The following is a 21165-nucleotide window of genomic DNA, read 5'->3' as shown; positions in this document are numbered from 1 at the left end:
CAACCATGATTATAATTTGAATTGTACCGAGCTCGATAGCTGCAGTCACTTAAGTGCAGCCAGTGTACAGTATTCGGGAGATAGTGGGTTCGAACCCCACTGTCGGCAGCCCTGAAGATGGTTTTCCGTGGTTTCCCATTTTCACACCAGGCAAATGCTGGGGCTGTACCTTAATTAAGGCTACAGACGCTTCCTTCCCACTCCTAGCCCTTTCCTATCCCCATTGTCGCCATAAGACTTATCTGTGTCGGTGCGACGTAAAACAGCTTCAAAAAAAAATTGAATTGTATAATTACTGAATTAGTAGTCATCAATCATAAATCAACTACCAAGAATCATAATCAAAAATGAAGATTAGAACAGCAAAACCTAAACTAGAATAGCATCAAGAATGGTGATTTTATACATCATTTCACAATTTCTATGGATCAGTCAATAGGCCCTCTATAAACTAAAGATTTGGTTACCAATTATGCATGATGAAAAGTAGAATATACAAGCATAAAATGTGTCAATTGGCTAACAGTACTCACCTCTTTGTTTTACTACGGCCTAATGGTGACACAATTGTACTAGATGGAAGTTCTTCTACATCTTCTAATTCAGGAGTTGAATCCTTGGTACTTGGACTGAGTCCATCTACCCAGCCTCCCCCTAGAAACATGTATAATTTGTACCAAATTTCTTAGAGTTCAAAACACTGTAAAATATTATTAAGCAACACAAGAAACGAAATGTTTAAAGTATTGATTGCCCACTAACAGCATTCTTTTCACTACGTGTAATGTGACACTGAAAACTTCTTACTAAATGGAGAAACATCAGATTCTGGTATTGCGTACAAGGTAGTAAATTTTATAATGAAAGTGGCCCTAAACTCTAACTGTAAAATGAAAGGTTAAGATTAAAAAATTACAAATATTTTAAATTACAAATATTTTAATTTTTTCACAATTATATAAAGGAATACTAGCTTTACCAAGCTTCACAATGTACTAACATTTACCACCAAGTTGTTGTTTGTTGTTTTGTTTTGGTTTTGTTTGCTAGCAGTTTTACACTGCAATAACTCACAGAACTTTCAGCAATGATTACGACTGGATAGGATGCAGCTGTGGCCTAAATAATGGAACAGCCCCACCATTTGTCTCCATGAAAATGATACCCCACAGATTCAAATGCAACATCACCCAAATGCAGCATACAGCTACATTGGCCTGTACCATGCAGCCAACTCATTTAAAGGCACGGTTATTATTACAATACTTAAAAGTATGACCAACTTATATATGAACTGGAGAAATCCTGATGTATCCTATGCTATCCATCACACTAAAATGCAAAGTGGTCTAACCTCATGATACACAGAGCAGTTTAGTCTGTATCAAAAACATGCAACAAAATAAGAAACTATTTATTCCCTCAATATTTTATAAACTGATGTTCATAAAGTACCTGGTCAAGTACAAGAACTGCATTGTATTACTGGTGATTTTCATTTTCAGAGTAAGATCAAGGAGTGGTGTGTAATATTATTATGATAGCAGTGAGAGTTATCTTTTTGAAATGCTGATGATGATTTCAGTAATATTCCAGATGGGGTTTGCTGGTTTTAATCAAAAATCTTTTTAAAATAAATCACCTAGGTTTTTGTAACGATATGTAATTCTAATTACTGTCAGAGCTTTACTTATTCATGTTGACACAAGTGTATTAGACTAATATAACTTGAAAACAATATTCTTTAACCCATGGGTAAATAATGCCAATATCGAACTTGAATTATTATTATTATTATTATTATTATTATTATTATTATTATTATTATTATTATTATTATTATAATGTACAGACGATCGTATTATTTGTGAGGTTATGTCATGAAACATGTGCTGTATGTATATTAATATGAGTTAAGTTAATGTAAGAACATGTAATTAATTGTATATAATTTATTATTACCTGTATATCCACCACAATATTTTGCAACACACTGTAATATCCAGAATAACGTATCTTTGGTACTAGATAGTTATAGAAAATTCTTTACATTATAACTAGGCTATTGAACACTCTAGAATTTACGAGAAGATATGTTGTGTCATATCCTTCTAGAAGCCCGGCCAGGCAACATACATATAAGAGGCAGTCTTGATAGTTGTTGGAGTTGGTTAGTTGGAGTTGTTTTTTGTGAGCTTGTGTTGTGATTCTGACGACATGTTACTGTAGCAGTCAAATGTTTTTCGAGATGGTAGTCGTATTCTTCTTATTCTCCGTAGAACTGTTTTGTTTATGATGGGTTATGTGCATATAATGTGTAAATAAGTTGTAAATAAGTTAGTGTACACAACTGACAGCATTTTGTGTGCATCTTTGTGAATACATCAATGTTACTGTCAAATTAGCCCAATTAAATCATTCAATAATCTATTCATATTAACTTTTTGGTAAAGAACCATACCCAGAGAAATCCCCTTGCAATGGGAATTTGCATGTCCTTTCCCAATGTGAATTTGCATTCCAAGAGTAATCCTCTTTCAAATGCTGGTGCAGGCTGCATTGAGCTGGAACGGTTTATGAAGTTTAGTGTAGACATGTTACTTGCTGGGCTTTGGCTTTTGAGTATTTTAAGCTAAACAATTCAATATTAATTAATTTATTTATTCATTTATTTATTTAACAAATGGTTTTTAGTGCTGGGAGTGTCCAAGGGTATGTTTGGCTCACGTGATGTCTTAAAAACATGTTACTCTCGGCTTTCATTTGATAAAGTCAAACAGGAGTAATTGCCAAATGCAATCAAATGTGGTTATGATTTAGGCGGCCAAGTCATTCAGAATAAAAAATCGTTCAGCAAAATATGCACACATGAAACCTGAAGACGGTGAAGATGATGCAGATACAACATTCAATGAAATTTCAATTTCTGTTTGAAAAAAAAACTAAATAATTCAAAAATTCAAAATATTAAAAACTGCTTATGTAATTTCCAGTAATGTATTCAATTTATTTATTTATTTATTTATTTATTTATTTATTTATTTATTTATTTATTTATTTATTTACTTAACAAATGGCTTTTAGTGCTGAAAGCGTCTGAGGATACGTTCGGTTCACGTGGTGTGGGTCCTTCTATTTTAGGACCATGAGCAATGTGTGCATCTAGGTGCGGGATGATGAGGAAGAGAGAGAGAGAAAAACCAGGTACTGGCACATACCAAATGTGCTACATGTCAAATACCATCAAGAGGTCTGCTCACAGCTTAGCATCTCCATCCGATGGACAAATCGCCATTAACAGCATTATATACCCTCACTCCACAAGAAGATTGTGGAGGAGTTTGGAAATGAATCCAGGATTTTGGCAGCCAATCTAGTGATAAGAAATTGTACTGCCATTCACAAATCAATTTATAAACCTGTAGTGCATTTTCAACTTTAATTAAATGTTTAGTTTTAATACTGTTGTATTTAGTTTATTAACAGTGTAAAAATGAAGCAATGTTTCTGTATGAAATCAGTATATGTTGCCTGCGGGGCACTCTAGAAGCCACCGGATGAATTAAATGTGGACTTGCCGCTTCATTTAGTTAGGGTGTAAGAAAATGCAGAGAGAAAAAGTAAGGGGAAATACAAATTATGTGATACTCCATTCTTTTCCTAAGAGGATAACTGAGGCAGAAATGCAGCACAAATGAATTCAAGCACTGAATCATAAAAAGTAAGGTTTCTTTCACTCACTGTCAGAAATTACAGATCTACATAAAAATATAATTTCTTCTTTCTATCAGCCCAGATAGTTCATGTTGGGATATAAAACTTCACTCAAGAATTTGCAGTGTACATTTTATTGGCAATATGCCATTTGGTCATGCTGAAAATCCTGCATATATCTCTACAATCTCTCCAAAAGAATATAATAAAAGGAATATTTCAAATGATTCAACTGCTGAGCATTTCAAAAGGGTGTTTAAATAGAACAGAAAGAAAGTAAGAGAAGAGCATGAGGTCCTAGAAGTAGATGGTAACTGTAAGAGTAAGTTTGTGGATGCATTTACGTAAAGTGACGCAAGTAATAGTGTGACGCAAGAGAGTTTGTTTTTACTGCATGACTGATGGTAATGATATTACTACTCAAGCATGTATTCCCGTCAGCTTTGGCCTAGGTAGGGGTATTGTACAAAAAGATAATAATGATAAATTAATTGAATCAATAGATTTCGGAGGTTACTCGTTCATTAAAGATTATTCTGAACGCAGAGACTTGATGGATGTAAATACAGAGGTTTTCAATTTACTTTTAAAGAAGTTGCTAGATCAGAAGGAAGTAAAAGTTACTAAACCAAATCGCTTACTTCTTTCTTAATGAAGATGAAAACTGGTTTATCTTATTCGGCATTGAGAGTTTTGTTTGGTATTCATCGCACTACAGTATCTAGAATTTTTATGGTGATGGTCGTGACTCTTGCAGAGACTATGGTGAACTTTGTTTTCTGGCCTAGTAGAGAAAGTGTCAAAGAAATGATGCCCTCAGAATTTTGAAATAAACATCCCTTGTAGAGTAATATTAGACTGCACAGAAATGAGAGTTGCACAACCAAGCAGAATATGGCTATAGAATATATCTGTATTCACATTACAAGAAATGTTACACAGAGAAATTTCTCATAGGAATCATACCAAATAGTATGATCAGCTTGAAATCTAAGTGCTACAGTAGAAGGGCCAGTGACACATTTATCACTACTACTGATAGCAAACTGCTGTCATCGTTAGAAGCTAGTGTTGAGGTAATGGCTGACAAAGAGTTTCCTGGAATAAAAATAATCACTGAAGGTCGTGGCATAGTTGTTGTGGGCCGATGACCTTCGATGTTAGGCCCCTTTAAACAACAAGCATCATCAACCAGCATAGTTGTTGTACCGCCACCCTCCTTAAATGATGGGAGACAGACTGTTAAGGAAATAAACAAGACTCAGAGCATTGCTAGTGTCAGAATTCACATAGAAAGAGGTATTCAACATATTAAACTATTTCACAGTTAACAAAATTGTCTACCGAACTTCTCCCATATGCAGATGATATAATTCACAAGTGCTGTATGTTAACTAATCTTCAAAAACCAATAATTAAAGAAAAACATTTACTTAAGAATGTACTTGGAATTTAAGAACAAGTGGCAAGTAACAATGCAAATATTAGAACTTGGTAGCACTAGGCATCCCCCAACTTTGTGGAAAATAAGTCTTAGAGAAGGAGCATTCATTGTTGTTACAATAAAATACAGTCAAACCTTCCCTAACGGACACCCTTATTCAGTGGACACCTCCCTAAACGGATTATTTTCCTCAGAACTGATTTTATTTTACATAAAACAAGTGTTAAATTGGCCTCATTTAAGCGGACACCTCGAACTCCGGACAGCAGACATCACCCTTTGTCCCGTCCACTTGACTTAAGAGGACACTTAACACGTTGCAGGACAATTTATTACGCCGGCCCACATGTCATCCTTTCTGTTAAAACCATTCTTCAGACATAAGGAAATCCCTTTTGAATGTTTGTACTATTTCGAGTGCAAGGGAAAAGATGGTACATCGAAATGCGGTTCTACCTAGTGGTGTATAGGCCTATTCCGAGAATTCTAATTGCTCAGAAATGCTGCTAGAGACTGTTGACTCACAAATTACCTGGGGATTTTCTTCCCTTCTTGCATCATTCTATTCATAACTTGGATTGTCGCTGATAAGGTCGAGCTCAGATAGTCAACTTGAAAAGGAAAAGACAGTACAGGGGCTAATCAGCGAGACAGAGGGGTCCATGTTAGTTTGCACCTCAACTCCTCATTCATTTTCTTCTTGGGATAGACAGCATTTAATTCTTTTAAGCTAAATTTTCAGCTTTAATTTAATTCACTGCACTTTGTAAATATTTCTGGCTATCCATAGCAGCCTTCATTAGTCGCACAAAAGGACCATTTTGAATAAAACTTGTTATCGTCTTACAGAGCCTGAATTAGGAATGAAAAGTGACGATAACGGTGAGGCGGAAGGAGAACAAGAAGAAGTTCTGTCAATGAAGCAGGGACTACATATGCTTAAACAGATAAAGAATTTGTGTGTCACGCTGGAACGCGAGTATGGCGAGAACACTATGGAACCATTTAACAGACTTTATTCCGTTTTTGAGAATATCACAGTTAAGAGAACATGTGCTAAATTTACACAGACAAAGTTTCACGATTACTTCACGAAGCTGTAACGTTTGTAAATGATGTAAAATCACTCCCTATGGAATACTAACACAGAAATGACTTAGAATAATAAAAAATAAAGATATGTATGCTTACATTTAAGGTGGATGTTTTTTGCCGTTTAAATGTTTGATTATTTTTACAAACTTGTTTTAGCGGACACCTTTCGTAATGGACATTTGAACTGATGGTGTCTGCAGAAGGAAGGTTCAACTGTACAACTGCAATGCGTTTACATGATCCTCCTCCTCCTGCAGGCCAGGGACATTCTCAAGTTAGGACATTGACTACAAATCAATCTAAACACATTCCAATAAAAATAAAAATTAGAAGTTTCATATTTATTTAGTGCAAGTGGAATGCAAGTGGAGTGCAAATGGAATGGATAACAAAAATATACACAACTGTACAGTTACCTGGAGTTTACCGTGTACAGTGGTATGTTACAGACGTTTGCCATATCACATTTACAGAAATCATCTCTTCTTATTTCCTTCACTTCATTCACTTGTCCACTTATGCACAAAGTTTGACACTTAGGAAGTGACGTGAAGACAATTTTTATACTTTTCATGGGTAGAAATCCGCATTTAATCCTCAGATCCATAATTTCTTAATGCCACTCCAGAATTTACCCGGTAGACGCAAGGTCCACATTTAATTTGCCTCAGTAAAGCTGTGTGGCGCCACTAGTACAATCGATTGAAATAATAACATTAAGTTATTTATTAGACCACCTAATCAATACAAAATCGTCTTGGATGATTTACATAAATTTGTTAGCTAATAGTGGTACATGTTTCGCCTTCCCTGAAGGCATCATCAGCCATAGTCTTAACCTTAAATTAAAAATAAGCGTCTAAATAACATGTAGTAATGAAATGAATTTTAAAATCTTGAAGAGATTTGAAGTAAAATAACATTAAAAATAACAATGATGGTTTGAAAATACAATGTGATGAGATACAATAGTGGAAGTATTAACAAAATTAACATTAGAAGGCTGCTAAAATAAGTACAATGGATAAAACAACAGATTGTTATACAACGAGTAGTAAGATTGCATAAAAGTAAAGTTGATAGTCTGGCGGTTATAATTAGATGATGGCGAAAAATCTTATATAATCAAAGTAAAGAAGAGAGAATAAAAGTCAAAGTTAGTCGAGAGATCCGAAGTTAATCATGATCTTGAAGATAAAAGACGAAAGTCAGATGCATATGGTGAAGTTGTAGAACACGTTGAGGATATGAAGTTGGTGAATAGAAGTTGAAGAACAGTTTCAAATAGGATCACTATGGACCATCTCAAAATTTTGAAGTGATGTTCAAATGTTGCAAATTGTGAGCTTGCAGATATTCAAGTTGAAAAAGCATATAAAAGTGGAATCTGTAAATGGAAGCAAGAAACGTAGAGTTAATTGTGTGAAAAGATATTTGAAAAATATTGAAGTAGAATCGCATGCACTTACCATTTGACGGTGACAAAGATAGCTTGCAATATTATGAGTTAGAAGTATTTGCAACAGTAGACTTCTTGCTACGTGTGTTATAACTGAAGTTTTGTGCTGGAGGGGGATCTGTTTGCGTTGACGTAACTATTGGAGGGGGGCTGCTATTGGTGGGAGGGAAGGAAGAGAGTGTATTACTGCGCGTGTTGTAACGGTGTAAGGCTATTGGAGGGAGCGATGTTACGGTGGGTGTGGCTATGGGTTTATTGGTTGTATTTGAATTAGAGGTACTAGCGGCAGGGGGAAGGGAGGGGGGTATATTAGCTGTAGGGGAGGTGGGAACTCTAATTGATGAGAGGTTGAAGATTTTTAAGAATTTGTTGGTGAGGGAAGTTGATTCTCGTAATAAAATAAGAATCTGTTCATACAAGGGGCTTTTTTTATCAATAGTGTCATTTAGATTTTTATCTTTATTAAAATGTTGGTCGAGGAAAATAAATAAGTTTTCATATTCTGTCATGAGTTTGCTTTTATCGACTCTTTTTAGGATATGGAGGTCTTGTTCTATTGTGGTGAATTTATGCCCGGTGTCCCTCATATGGTTGGCCATTGCGGAGAATTTGTTGTGTCTTTGGGCATTGTAATGCTCGGCGTATCTGGTAGAGAAGCTGCGGCCAGTTTGGCCAACATAAGAAAAATTACATGTAGAGCATTTCAATCTGTATATTCCTGATCCAGAGTAACTATTGTCTGTGATGTTAATAGAGTTGTGATTGAAGAATAAATTACGATTAGTGTTTTTTGTTGTGTAGGCTATTTTTATTTCGTGCTTCAGTAATGAATTGGTTATCGGGTAAATGCTATGGTTAGTGAACGTGAATTTAGCGTATTTTGGTTTGACGGGTTTTAATGGAGATAAATTGGTAGCTAGTTTCAGTTTGGTTTTATTGATGATTTTATCAATCATACTCGTGTTAAATCCATTGAATTTAGCTATTTCCTTGATGAATAGTAATTCTTTCTTTAAATTAATAGAGGACATAGGGATCTTTAATGCCCTATATATTAAACTGTGATAAGTGGCTTTTTTATGTGAGTTGGGATGTAAAGAATCATTTTTTATGGTTGTTGGAGAAAAGGTGGGTTTTCTGTATATTTGGAAGTCGAATTTGTTCAATGCTCGTGTGATTTTGATATCTAAGAAGTTCAAAGAGTTATTGAACTCATCTTCTTTAGTGAATTTAATATTATTATCTAAGTTGTTGAGGAATGATAGTATGTTATTGCTGTTGTTGATTTGTTTATCAATGATAGCTATGGTATCATCAACATAGCGATGCCAAAGACAGAGTCCGTTGATGTTATTAATAATCTTACTATGTTCGAGATTATCTAAGTATATATCGGCTAGTATTCCAGATAATGGGTCTCCCATCGCTAGACCTTCTTGTTTGTAAATTTTCTTATTGAAGGTAAAATAGTTGTTGTCAAAAACGAAATTAAGTAATTTTAACCATTCATCAGTTTCGATTTTACTCAATGTGCTATGTTTCAACAGATTGTTTTTTATGATGTTAATAGTATTGTTGATAGGGATATTAGTATACATGTTGGTGATGTCAAAAGAACATAAAACGTGGTTTGGTTGTAGACTGAACTTATTTAGGGAATTACAAAGTTCGATCGAGTTCTTTATGGGGTTGGAGTTGTGAAATTTGAAGTGTTTTTTTAGGAATTTGTGTAGGAATTGAGAGGTTTTATAGGTAGGACTATTGATACTATTAATTATAGGCCGAATGGGGACGTCATTTTTATGAATTTTGGGCAGTGATCTGACTGTAGGTAATTTTGGGTTCATTACAGTTAATTTCTGATAATCTTGATCATTTAAAATGAAGTTAGAATGTTCTTACTGTTGGTTTTTGAACGTTTTATACAATACTTCACACATCAACAAGACCAGCAGTTTTTTAAAATCAGGAGTTTATAGGATCAAATGTACCACCTGTAAAAAAACCTACATCGGGCAAACCGGGAGAAACTTCATTATCAGATACCACGAGCACACTAACGCAATAAAATACAACAGGTTTTCAGCCATCGGCCAACACATGCAAGATTATAACCATAATTTCACCAATATTGAACAAGACATGGACATCCTCGTATTAGCAAACAAGGGCCCTTTACTCAACATAATGGAAAATTACTACATACACCTAGACCATTACTTTAATGCCAGTCACAATCTCAATGAAATCTCAGAGAAACCCAACACACTCTTCGATCTATTTATCACTTTCCTCAGAAACAATAATGCAGCCAACCTAAACTCAATCCTAAATTTAATCAAAGGTACTTTTCCAAGACAATTACACTTTCTCCTGCACCCTTCAGCCCCACCTTAAGCCCTCTTCCTAAGCCATATATAATTTTATATATGTCATTTCAATACAAGAACTTACTGATTTCCATGATTATAATTTTTACAACACCCCATTTATACTTTATTCTTTGTTAAAAACCTCTTAGTATGTATATTCCTTGTATTATTAACTATTACCACAATAACATCTCATTTCACTTGTTATTCTTTAAAATAACATTTTCTTAGGATTTCGCCAAAAATGATCTTTGCTCCAATACGGCTGATGATGACCCCTAGATGGGTCGAAACTAGTACCGTGTAATTTATAATTTTGTGAATATATTTTAGTATTGAAAAGGTGGAAACGTTTACGTTGTTATTATTATTACTTATATATTACTAACAAGATAATCAATAAAATCAATGGTCTACAGCTTTGGCTAAGATACATCGATGACACATTTGCCATCATTGACACACATGGCAATAATAGTGATAACATTTTAAAGACCCTTAATGACCTTGACCACAATATCAGGTTCACTAAGGAAGACGAAGTCAACAGGTCTTTTAACTTCCTGGACTTAACCTTGACCAGAGCCAGTGATAATTTTATTTTCCAAATTTACAGAAAGCCCTCCGCTGCTCCTTTGACAATAAAGAATGAGTCGTTACACCCTCAATCTCATAAACAAGCAACTTTCTACAGTTTAGTTCATCGAGCATTAAATATTCCACTATCCCCTTCTAACTGAAAAAAAGAGTTTAAATATATAAAAGAACTTGCAAAACTTAACGGCTATAAACCTAACCTGATCGATAAGATTATTGGTAAAATCAAATCAAAAAATACTACAAATTTAATTCCAGATAACCCCAAAATAATAAAGACTGCCACTTTCACCTTCACTAACCCCGCCATACACAGCATTACTAACCCATTTAAAAAGCATAACATCAGAATTGCCTACCGAACTCGCAACACTAATCGGAATATATTCTTTAATTCCAACTTGGTAAATACTTCTCAAGACAAATTTTCAAACTCTGGTATTTGCAGACTCAAATGCCCCCAGTGTGAATTTTCTTATATCGGACAAACTGGCCGCAGCTTTAGAACTAGATACTTGGAACGTTATAATGCCTTGAAGCATAAAAAGTACTCTGCCATGAGCAACCACATGAGGGATTCCGGCCACAATTATTCTACAATTGAACAGGACCTCCACATTATAAAATATGTAAATAAAAGCAGCTTAATGACTGAATTGGAAAATACATACATTTTCTTGGATCAACATTTTATTAATAATAATAATTTGAATGATGTCTCTGAGAACAACAGTCCATTAATTGAACAAGTCCCCAATTTACTCACTAATCTTAATATAAATCATAATTTCACAAAAATCTTCAATTATAAACCTTTAAATACCCCTCCAGTCGTCATAACAGATTCCACCTTACCCCCTCCCCATAATACAGCTCCGCCGCCAGCTTCCAGCACTCTCATTGTTGCGCCTACCCCTCCCGTCCCAACTTACTCTTTGCCTAGGCAAGCACACAGACACAACACACGCAGCAACGGGCATAAATTTAACAGACCCCCTTGAACGGCTAATGTCTCCGCTCAACGCTCATCCAACATAAGAGGTAAGCGATCTTAGTCTCCCATTCTGAACACCCTATTTTCAAGGCCCCAGTACATCTTTTTCCTTTTTCCATTTTCAGATTTCTGTTCACGCACTTGGCATCTTATTTTTTTTTTTCCGTTTTGGTCTTGAACTCCCAGCAAAAATGAAGCGGCTTCAGGCGTGATCAATCCTGTTTGAAGTGTTACTACTCCATGTCTGCTACAACACATGATTTCTCTCGCCCGTTCTCACGTATCTATACAAAAGTGGGATTTAATTATTTCTACACTTAAAAGAATATAACCATTATGTTTTGTTATATATGAACATTCTTATTAACTGACTGGCAGCCATGAGTTTGATACTACACTGCCAACTCTATGTTGTACCTTATGTTTTTACCTCTGGCAACACGATTACGTGTTTTTTTCTAACTCAGCCATGATGAACACTCATATATTTTCACGCTTGTTTTTGTGTTTGAACATTCTGATTGACTGACTGGTAACAATGATATCCTAATGATTTTAATTATTTCATTACCAGCTCTGTATTATAGCCTACTTTCTGTTCTTATCCTCTGTCTCAACTCGATTGCGTTTTTTCTCTTAGCCATGTTGTAACATTCCATGTTTTTTCACACTAGTTTTAAGCCTATTTTCATTTTATAAATATAAATGTTGATTCTTAGGGTGTCATATATGTTAAGGACACTAGGTTCAGGGCCCTGACCTAACTTTAGGCTAAGATTTATTTTCGGCTGATGATGCTTACTACTGTTAAGCGAAACATGTCCCATCTTACAACGCCTGTTGTAATGTTTATTTCCTAAATATAGGAAAAATAAGTATTGGAAAGGTGGTGTTAACTATTATTCTTGTTTTAATTTTTTTGGGGCTTATGCCGTGTCAAGAAAATAGGAGGAAATTTTTTACGTTTCACAGAGAACTGTGAGCTGCGTCCTCAGAATAAAAATCTTGACTGTCCACGAGAAAGGCTTCCTAAACAATGACTCTTTAAAATTTAGACGTTATAATAGAAGCGGAAATAGTACGTTCATTAGCCACCATAAGGGTTCCAGGACGTGGCAGAATGCTAGCATTTGAAGCGGAAACTGACCGAACCATCAGACTAAGCGGTTCACATAACGTGTGTACATAACCTATGACATTGACAGGTGTATGATATAGACACAAGCCTGTCCTTTCACTATTGTTATTTCGTCTCCGTGTTTTTCGAATTCGTACTTCCTCATCGCCAGATGTTTCATTCCAGGCTTGTGTCCATATCATACACCTGTCAATGTCATATGTTATATACACACGTTATGTGAACCGCTTAGTCTCATGGTTCGGTCAGCTTCTGCTTTGAATGCTAGCGTTGTGCCACCTCCTGGGAGCCATCTGGTGGCGAATGAACATACCATTTCCACTTCCATTATAACATCTGAATTTTAAAGAATCATTGTTTAGGAAGCCTTTCTCGCAGACAGTCGAGATTTCTTCTGAGGATGCAGGGCACAGTTCTCTGTGAAACGTAATGAATTTCACCTTATTTTCTTGACACGGCATACACCCAAAACCCTATACAGCATCATGTCTATAAGAACGGGCCATGAAAGCATCAATGGCAAGATTAGAAATGTCAGGAAATTAAGCGTTTGTTACAAGAAAGTTGGCCAGAGTTCATTAAGGACGTACCCAATGAAATACGACAGTGCCATCCTTATCACCATGAAATGAATATCATTGGAGGTCTTCAATGCCGAGGCTGTCGGATTATCATTCCAAGCCACATGCAACCTGAAGCTCTTAAACATATCCTTGATGAACATCTTAAGACTGTACAATGTCTCGAACGTGCCAAGTCAGCAGTTTTTTGGCCAGGTATTACAGCTGAAGTTCATCGCTTTATCAAGTGTTGTGATACTTGTATTAAGTACTGACCTAATCCAATGAGCACATCAGAAACACCTGTTCGTCCTCGGGTGAAAGTTGCTACAAATTTTTTCGAAATTGACTCGCATAGATACATTTGTTGTTGTAGACTATTATTTTTTACTACAGTGAACTAGCACGTGTCAACATTTTGACAACAATTGAACTCGTCACCAAATGCAAAATGGTTTTTGCTAGATTCCGCATGCCGATGGAAGTCCTCTCCAACTCGGACAAGCAGTTCATCAGCGAGGAACGAAAGAAACACGCCAACAAGTATGGGTTTAAAATCAGCACTAGTAGTCCAAGTTATAATCAAAGCAAAGGGGAGGCTGACGTAGCTGTGTTGATACTGCTACACAGCTGAAAGCAACGAGAAACTACAGCCGTAACTAACTCCCGAGGACATGCAGCTCTCTCTGTATGAATGATGTACTGATGATGGCTTTCTACCGGGTAAAATATTCCGGAGGTAAACTAGTCCCCCCACTCAGATCTCTGTGTGGGGACAACATGAGAGGGTGCGATCATCAGGAAGACGGATACTGACATTCTGCAAGTCGGAGCGTGGAATGTTAGAAGTTTGAATCGTTGTGGTAGGTTAGAGAATCTGAAAAGGGAGATGGATAGACTAAAGTTAGATGTAGTTGGTATAAGTGAAGTACGTTGGCAGGAAGAACAGGATTTTTGGTCAGGTGACTACCGAATTATCAACACAAAATCAAACAGGGGAAATGCAGGAGTTGGTTTAATAATAAGAAAACAGGGCAGCGGGTAAGCAAATACGACCAGCATAGTGAAATAATTATTGTCGTCAAGATAGACACCAAACCTATGCCCATCACAATAGTGCACGTCTATATGCCTACTAGTTCAACGGATGATGAGGAAATCGAAAGAATATATGAAGAGATAGAAGATTTAATACAATATGTAAAAGGTAACGAGAATCTAATTGTGATGGGAGACTGGAATGCAGTGGTAGGCCAAGGAGGAGAAGGTAATATAGTAGGAGAATTCGGATTGGGACAAAGGAACGAAAGAGTAACTCGGCTGGTTGAATTCTGCACTGATCATAATTTAGTCCTTGCCAATACTTGGTTCAAACAGCACAAACGACGGCTGTATACGTGGATGAGACCTGGAGGCACTGGAAGATATCAAATAGACTTCATCATGATTAGGCAGAGATTCAGAAACCAGGTGTTGGATTGCAAAACTTTCCCAGGAGCAGACGTGGACTCTGACCACAACTTGTTGGTCATGAAATGCCATCTGAAGTTGAAGAAATTGAAGAAAGGAAAGAATGCAAAAAGATGGGATCTAGACGAGTTGAAAGAAAAGAGTGTGAGGGATTGTTTCAAGGAACATGTTGCAAAAGGACTAAATGAAAAGGCTGAAGGAAACACAATAGAGGTAGAGTGGATAGTCATGAAAAATGAAGTCAGTAGGGCTGCTGAAGAAATGTTAGGAGGGAAGAAAAGATCAACTAAGAATCAGTGCATAACTCAGGAGATACAAGACCTGATTGATGAACGACGAAAATACAAGAATGCTAGAAATGAATAGGGCAGAAAAGAATACAGGTGATTAAAGAATGAAGTGGATAGAAAGTGCAAGGATGTCGAAGGTTGTATAGTCCTGGGAAAGGTAGATGCTGCATACAACAAAATCAAGGAAACCTTTGGAGAAAGGAAATCTAGGTGTATGAATATTAAGAGCTCAGATGGAAAGCCACTTCTAGGGAAGGAAGACAAAGGACAAAGATGGCAGGAGCATATCCAACAGTTGTATCAAGGTAAAGGTGTAGATAATTTGGTTCTGGAACATGAAGAGTCTGTTGATACTGATGAAATGGGAGACACAATTTTGAGGTCAGAGGTTGACAGAGCTGTGAGTGACCTAAATAGGAACAAGGCACCTGGAATTGATAACATTCCCTCTGAATTACTGACTGCCTTAGGAGAAACCAGCATGGCAAGGTTATTCCATTTAGTGTGTAAGATGTATGAGACAGGAGAGGTCCCATTCGATTTTCGGGAGAATATTGTTATATCTATTCCCAAGAAAGCCGGTGCTGACAAGTGTGAAAACTACCGCACTATTAGTTTAGTATCTCATGCCTGCAAAATTTTAACACGTATTATTTACAGAAGAATGGAAAAACAAGTTGAAGCTGAGTTGGGTGAAGATCAATTTGGCTTCAGAAGAAATGTAGGAACACGTGAAGCAATCCTGACTTCACGTCTCATCTTAGAGGATCGAATCAAGAAGGACAAGCCCACGTACATGGCATTCGTAGATCTAGAAAAATCATTCGATAATGTTGATTGGACCAAGCTATTTAAGATTCTCAAGGTGATTGGGATCAGATACCGAGAACGAAGAATTATCTACAATCTGTATAAAAATCAGTCTGCAGTGATAAGAATTGAGGGCTTTAAAAAAAGAAGCAGCAATCCAGAAAAGAGTGAGGCAAGGCTGCAGTTTGTCCCTCCTCCTTTTCAATGTTTACATAGAACAGGCAGTAAAGGAAATCAAAGAGGAATTTGGAAAGGGAATCACAATCCAAGGAGAGGAAATCAAAACCTTGAGATTTGCCGATGATATTGTTATTTTATCTGAGACTGCAGAAGATCTTGAGAAGCTGCTGAATGGTATGGGCGAAGTCTTGGGTAAGGAGTATAAGTCCAAAACAAAAGTAATGGAGAGCAGTCGAATGAAGGCAGATGATGCAGGAAATATTAGAATATTACGAAATGAAGTCTTAAAGGAAGTTATATGAATATTGTTACTTGGATAGTAAAATAACTAACGATGGCAGAAAAAAGGAGGACATAAAATGGAGACTAGCACAAGCAAGGAAGAGCTTTCTTAACACATTCACGCTCATAATCTGAGCGGCTATTTAAAGGGCTGGCTCAGCTATTCCAGCTGTTAGTGGCAGAGCAAACAACGAATTATTTTCACAATAAGTTTGAAACTAAAGAAGAAATGGAAACAAAATTTTCCACATACCTTAATAACGCCCTCTAGTATCTCTGTAGGGTGTGGTAAATAATGCCACACTTTCCTGTGTGAATGGGAACACCACACTTTCCACAAAAATAGCGTGTTTCACTAATAATTTTACTTTTGAAGCACACTTTGCACCTTCTTCAGGGGAACTTGACTATATTTAATAGTAGAAACTTCAAGAGAGTACGCTCTTTTTCTCTTCCCATCTAACCTAAATGATGGATCCTTGGCCGGTGCCCTTTTTGGTGGCAAAATCGCGGGACGTTGACTTGGAGCTGATGAAGTAGATGGAGCTGAGATTTCGGAGAGAGGTGACTGTATTTGTATGTCGGGTTCACTTTTCCCCCTGTTTGAGAATTGCCTGGTGTTCATTTAGATCTTTTGGTACACCCCTATTTGACCGTATTGTTCGACAAACAGCAGTGTTCTGTTCCCGTAATTGTTTCGCGAGTCCAACGCTTTTTGTAATAATTGTCCATATAGACTGTATACCCCTGGCCAAGATAATTTTCAAGCAGCTGAAAAACTGTGCTTTGTAAATTCGCATCACTTGCATAATTTATATTGTCCCTACATGCCAAGTTACACTTCAGAACACAATTATACCAAAGGATTATACACACGCTTGTGCAATCACAAACCAACTACGCAGCTAGTTGTGCCAGCACTAGGCAGCCTTCAGAAACAAAACTAAGGAAGTGCATTGGGAGGGAAAATCGCCGTGTCCATGTGGTTTCTGGTGAGTAGAAGCATTCATAAGTGTATTACTTTCATCTCTCCTGCACATATTTGTGACCAAAATAGATCCCAGCTGCGTAGGAACGGCTCCAGTTCAAGGTTGCACTTATCCGGGCTAACTCGGATAAGGTCCACAGCATGGTCACGTGCTATAGGCAATAACCCGGATACGGGCGTGAATGTGTTAAGAGAAGAAATTTGCTCACTTCAAACATTGATATAGGAATTAGAAAGATATTTTTGAAGACTTTTGTGTGGAGCGTGGCATTGTATGGAAGTGAAACATGGATGATAACCAGCTCAGAAAGAAAGAGAATAGAATCTTTTGAAATGTGGTGTTACAGAAGAATGTTGAAGGTGAGATGGATAGATCGAATCACGAATGAAGAGATACTGAATCGAATTGGTGAGAGGAGATTGATTTGACTAAATTTGATGAGAAGAAGAGATAAAATGATAGGACCCATCTTAAGACACCTAGGACTTCTTCAGTTGGTTTTTGAAGGAAATGTAGGTGGTAAGAACGGTAGGGGTAGACCAAGGTATGAATATGACAAGCAGATTAGAGCAGATGTAGGATGCAATAGTTACGTGGAAATGGAAAGTTTAGCACGGGATAGGGTGGCATGGAGAGCTGCATCAAACCAGTCTATGGACTTATGACTCAAACAACAACAACATGGGCAGTCAGAGAGAGCTTACACTAAAGCAGCTCCTGAACAAGAATCCAACTGATCCATTTTTCCTGGCACTGTTTTCATACAAATCAACTGCAAATGCATCAGGAAGCCAAGAACACTGTTGCCTGCAATGCCAGCTACGTTAAAACCACAACTTATTGACCATGATGAGTTTTTGTCTTGGGAATCATCCCCGTTGTCAATGTCAAGCAAGTGGCTACTATAAACGTCACTGTTTCACTGTAGAGAAGTCATATGAACCTGGTACACGAGTCTTCATCACAGACCGCCAGTCTGAATGAATGGTGGCTAGTAGAGATGATTCTTCTCGCTCAGTCATTGTGAAGGCACCAGAAGGAACACTCCGTCGAAATGTAACCGTGCTCCGTCCACTGAGAGAAAGATCAACTGTAGTCAACCAGCCTGAACAACCAGTGACATCTTCGTTTACTCAACCTTACTTTGACACCAGATCCTATTCTAGGTATGGAAGAGCATATAAAAAACCAGCCAATTTTCAGAGGAGTTGTTGCACAGAGAGGGGAGGTGTAGAGTAATGTAGTGCCTCTACTGCCTGTCTACATAAACTATACGTACAATGTATGTAGGCTCATTGGGGCACTATTCTTTGTATTGCAGCGATATGTGAATACGTTTTTTTTTGTTTTTTTTTTTTTCCCGGGAATGAGAGGTAAATACATCAGTGTTAAAATTTAAGGATAAGACCAAGTTAACAGTTATTGTATCAGAATTTTTGGATAAACTGTGAAATTTTGTAAGTGGGACTAGGTCTAAGGTTAATTATTGACCTCAGAGGGACATCAGCTTTGTGGATCTTGAGTAAAGCTATTGCTCTTGGGAGTCCTGGGTTCATGTTAATTAAATTTGAACTCTCTTGTTTAATAAGGAGGAAGGTGATGTTTGGAGGATTTGTTTCAAACTACGTTGAACTCTAGTGGTAGGGTCCTGTTTAGCAATGGTAAAAATGTTGTTGGGAAAAAACATTCAGTTTTATTTATATAGTCTTAACTGTTTATGATGACTGTAGTGTTTCCTCTATCTGGTTTAGTGACATTGAGATCATTATCACTGATTTTCTTTTAGAGGTTTGAAATGTATTTTAAGGTCTTGTATGTGTCTTGATTGTTAGATTTGTGTAGGTTAATGAGCATGAGTAATTTCTTTTTTATTTCATATCTACTTTCATCTTGTTTGTCAAATGAAAGTTTGTTGATTGCAAATTCAGTTTTGGCTGAGGTGGTAATAAGGTTGTTGAGATTTAAGGATTCGGCCAGTTACGTTTGTGACCCTTGCTCGAAATTTTTATTTCTATTTCATTCAAAGAGGTATTGGTTAGGTTAGTGATAGATTGATGAAAGAACTAAGCACCATATACTCAACAGACAGGAACAATGGCAATAGCAAATGTTTCATTGACAAAATTAACAAAATGAAAAGTAAACCCACCTCCTCTTGTCCGGCCCTGCGGTGCAGGGAGCAATATGTCCGTCTGTCACCCAGCTGTCCTGGGTTCGAATCCCGGCTGGGTCAGGGGTTTTAATTGTAATTATTAATATCCCTAGCCTGGGGACTGGGTGTTTAAGATGTCCTTAATCTTCCTTTCCTCACACACAACATTCCATACTACCACCACTCCAATTACACGCAGGTTCATATAATATGGTGCCAGTAGGGGCAAAAGATCCACATGGGTCAACGCCCCAAACAAATAGCATTTTTAAAAATAACACCTCCATCCTAACCAAATAAACAAAACCTAAAAAATAATACTCCTTCACTTCAAAAATAGTAATATATATTAGATAAAAGAAGTACCTAAAAAACAAAACCTAAATGTAGCCTTCAAAAATAATAAATCATCACACTGTTAACCATCATAATAAATTTCTTAATTCAGCTCTGTACAGATTAAAATGCACTAATTGCAATTCCACCTATATTGCACAAACAGGTAGAAGCTTCACAACTCTCTACATAGAGCATGTTAATGCCAAAAAGCACAAACACTTTTTCGCAATGTGTCAACTCATGTCCGATTTTAATCATAGTTTCTCTTCAGTTGAACAAGACCTGGATATTTTAAAAGTTGCACAAAAGTGTCCCTTACTCAATATTCTTGAAAATTGTTACATCCACTTAAATCAATACTCCAATCCTAATTGTTATCTCAATGAAATCTCTGATAAACCCAATATACTTTTAGACATCATTACCTTGTTTTACAAAAAATATAAACCAAACATAATTTATTCTAACATTTCTACAGCTATTATTCCACCCCTCCATCCCCCTCCCATTTTTCCTGTACCCTCCCTCCCTCACTCCCAGTGCCAGCCTGCCTCAAATCACACAATCAGTACAGCACACGCAATCCAAATGGAAGGACGCCTGAGAAGCTGTAGGGGGAGCGAGTCACATTCAAAATAGGTTATCAACTTCATTCTGCCATCATTTAGCTTTCTAATACCACCCCCCCCCCACCTTTTTTTTTCCCAAGGCATCTAACTGGACATCAACAACCTACACGATGTCCCCCTCAGCCAAAAGTCAAGAATATGCCACAAATTACTACAACTATTTTAACATACAGTAATCAGTACTTCATAATAGCCTACTCCTCATGCATAACAACTGACTGAATTACTGTATTTGTTTTTATAAATCTGTAATCGTGCCTTTAAGCCTGTTTTAAAGTTGTTACATTATAAGCATCTTAACATAAAATCGCATTACATGGACATATCTCAAGAATTAAAATGGACATTGGAACTCATGACTTATGGTCAATATCTTCATTTATAAACTAAATCGATATATGATCTCTACAAGATTATTTTATTCAGCTGGCTTTTTTTTTTTTTTAATCTTTTCACTATTCTAGATCTTGCCAAGTTGTCTATTTCACTTTTGTCAATGGCTGAGGACAACCTCTGTAATAGGTCAAAACTAGTACTTGACAACGATTATTTTATAAGATCCATTAATTTGACGCTGAATTTGTATTGAATAGGTGGACTCTAACTTTTCACTTGAAATATCACAGCAAAAACTGTCAAAGCTGTACTGGG

General features: G+C 36.7%; 1 protein-coding gene across 29 annotated transcripts in view; it reads right to left on the bottom strand.

The window, feature by feature from the left end:
• syd (JNK-interacting protein syd) overlaps positions 1-21165 on the bottom strand; it is a 648626-nt gene that overhangs the window by 545183 nt on the left and 82278 nt on the right. For all 29 annotated transcript variants that reach the window (XM_067136859.2, XM_067136850.2, XM_067136852.2 and 26 more), the window contains exon 6: positions 534-654. In XM_067136859.2, coding sequence (XP_066992960.2) covers positions 534-654 — 121 coding nt within the window. The remainder of the gene's footprint in view (positions 1-533; positions 655-21165) is intronic.

Source organism: Anabrus simplex, chromosome 1 (assembly GCF_040414725.1).
Source record: "Anabrus simplex isolate iqAnaSimp1 chromosome 1, ASM4041472v1, whole genome shotgun sequence".
Classification (NCBI taxonomy): Eukaryota; Metazoa; Arthropoda; class Insecta; order Orthoptera; family Tettigoniidae; genus Anabrus; species Anabrus simplex.
This window is presented reverse-complemented; position numbering and strand designations above follow the sequence as displayed.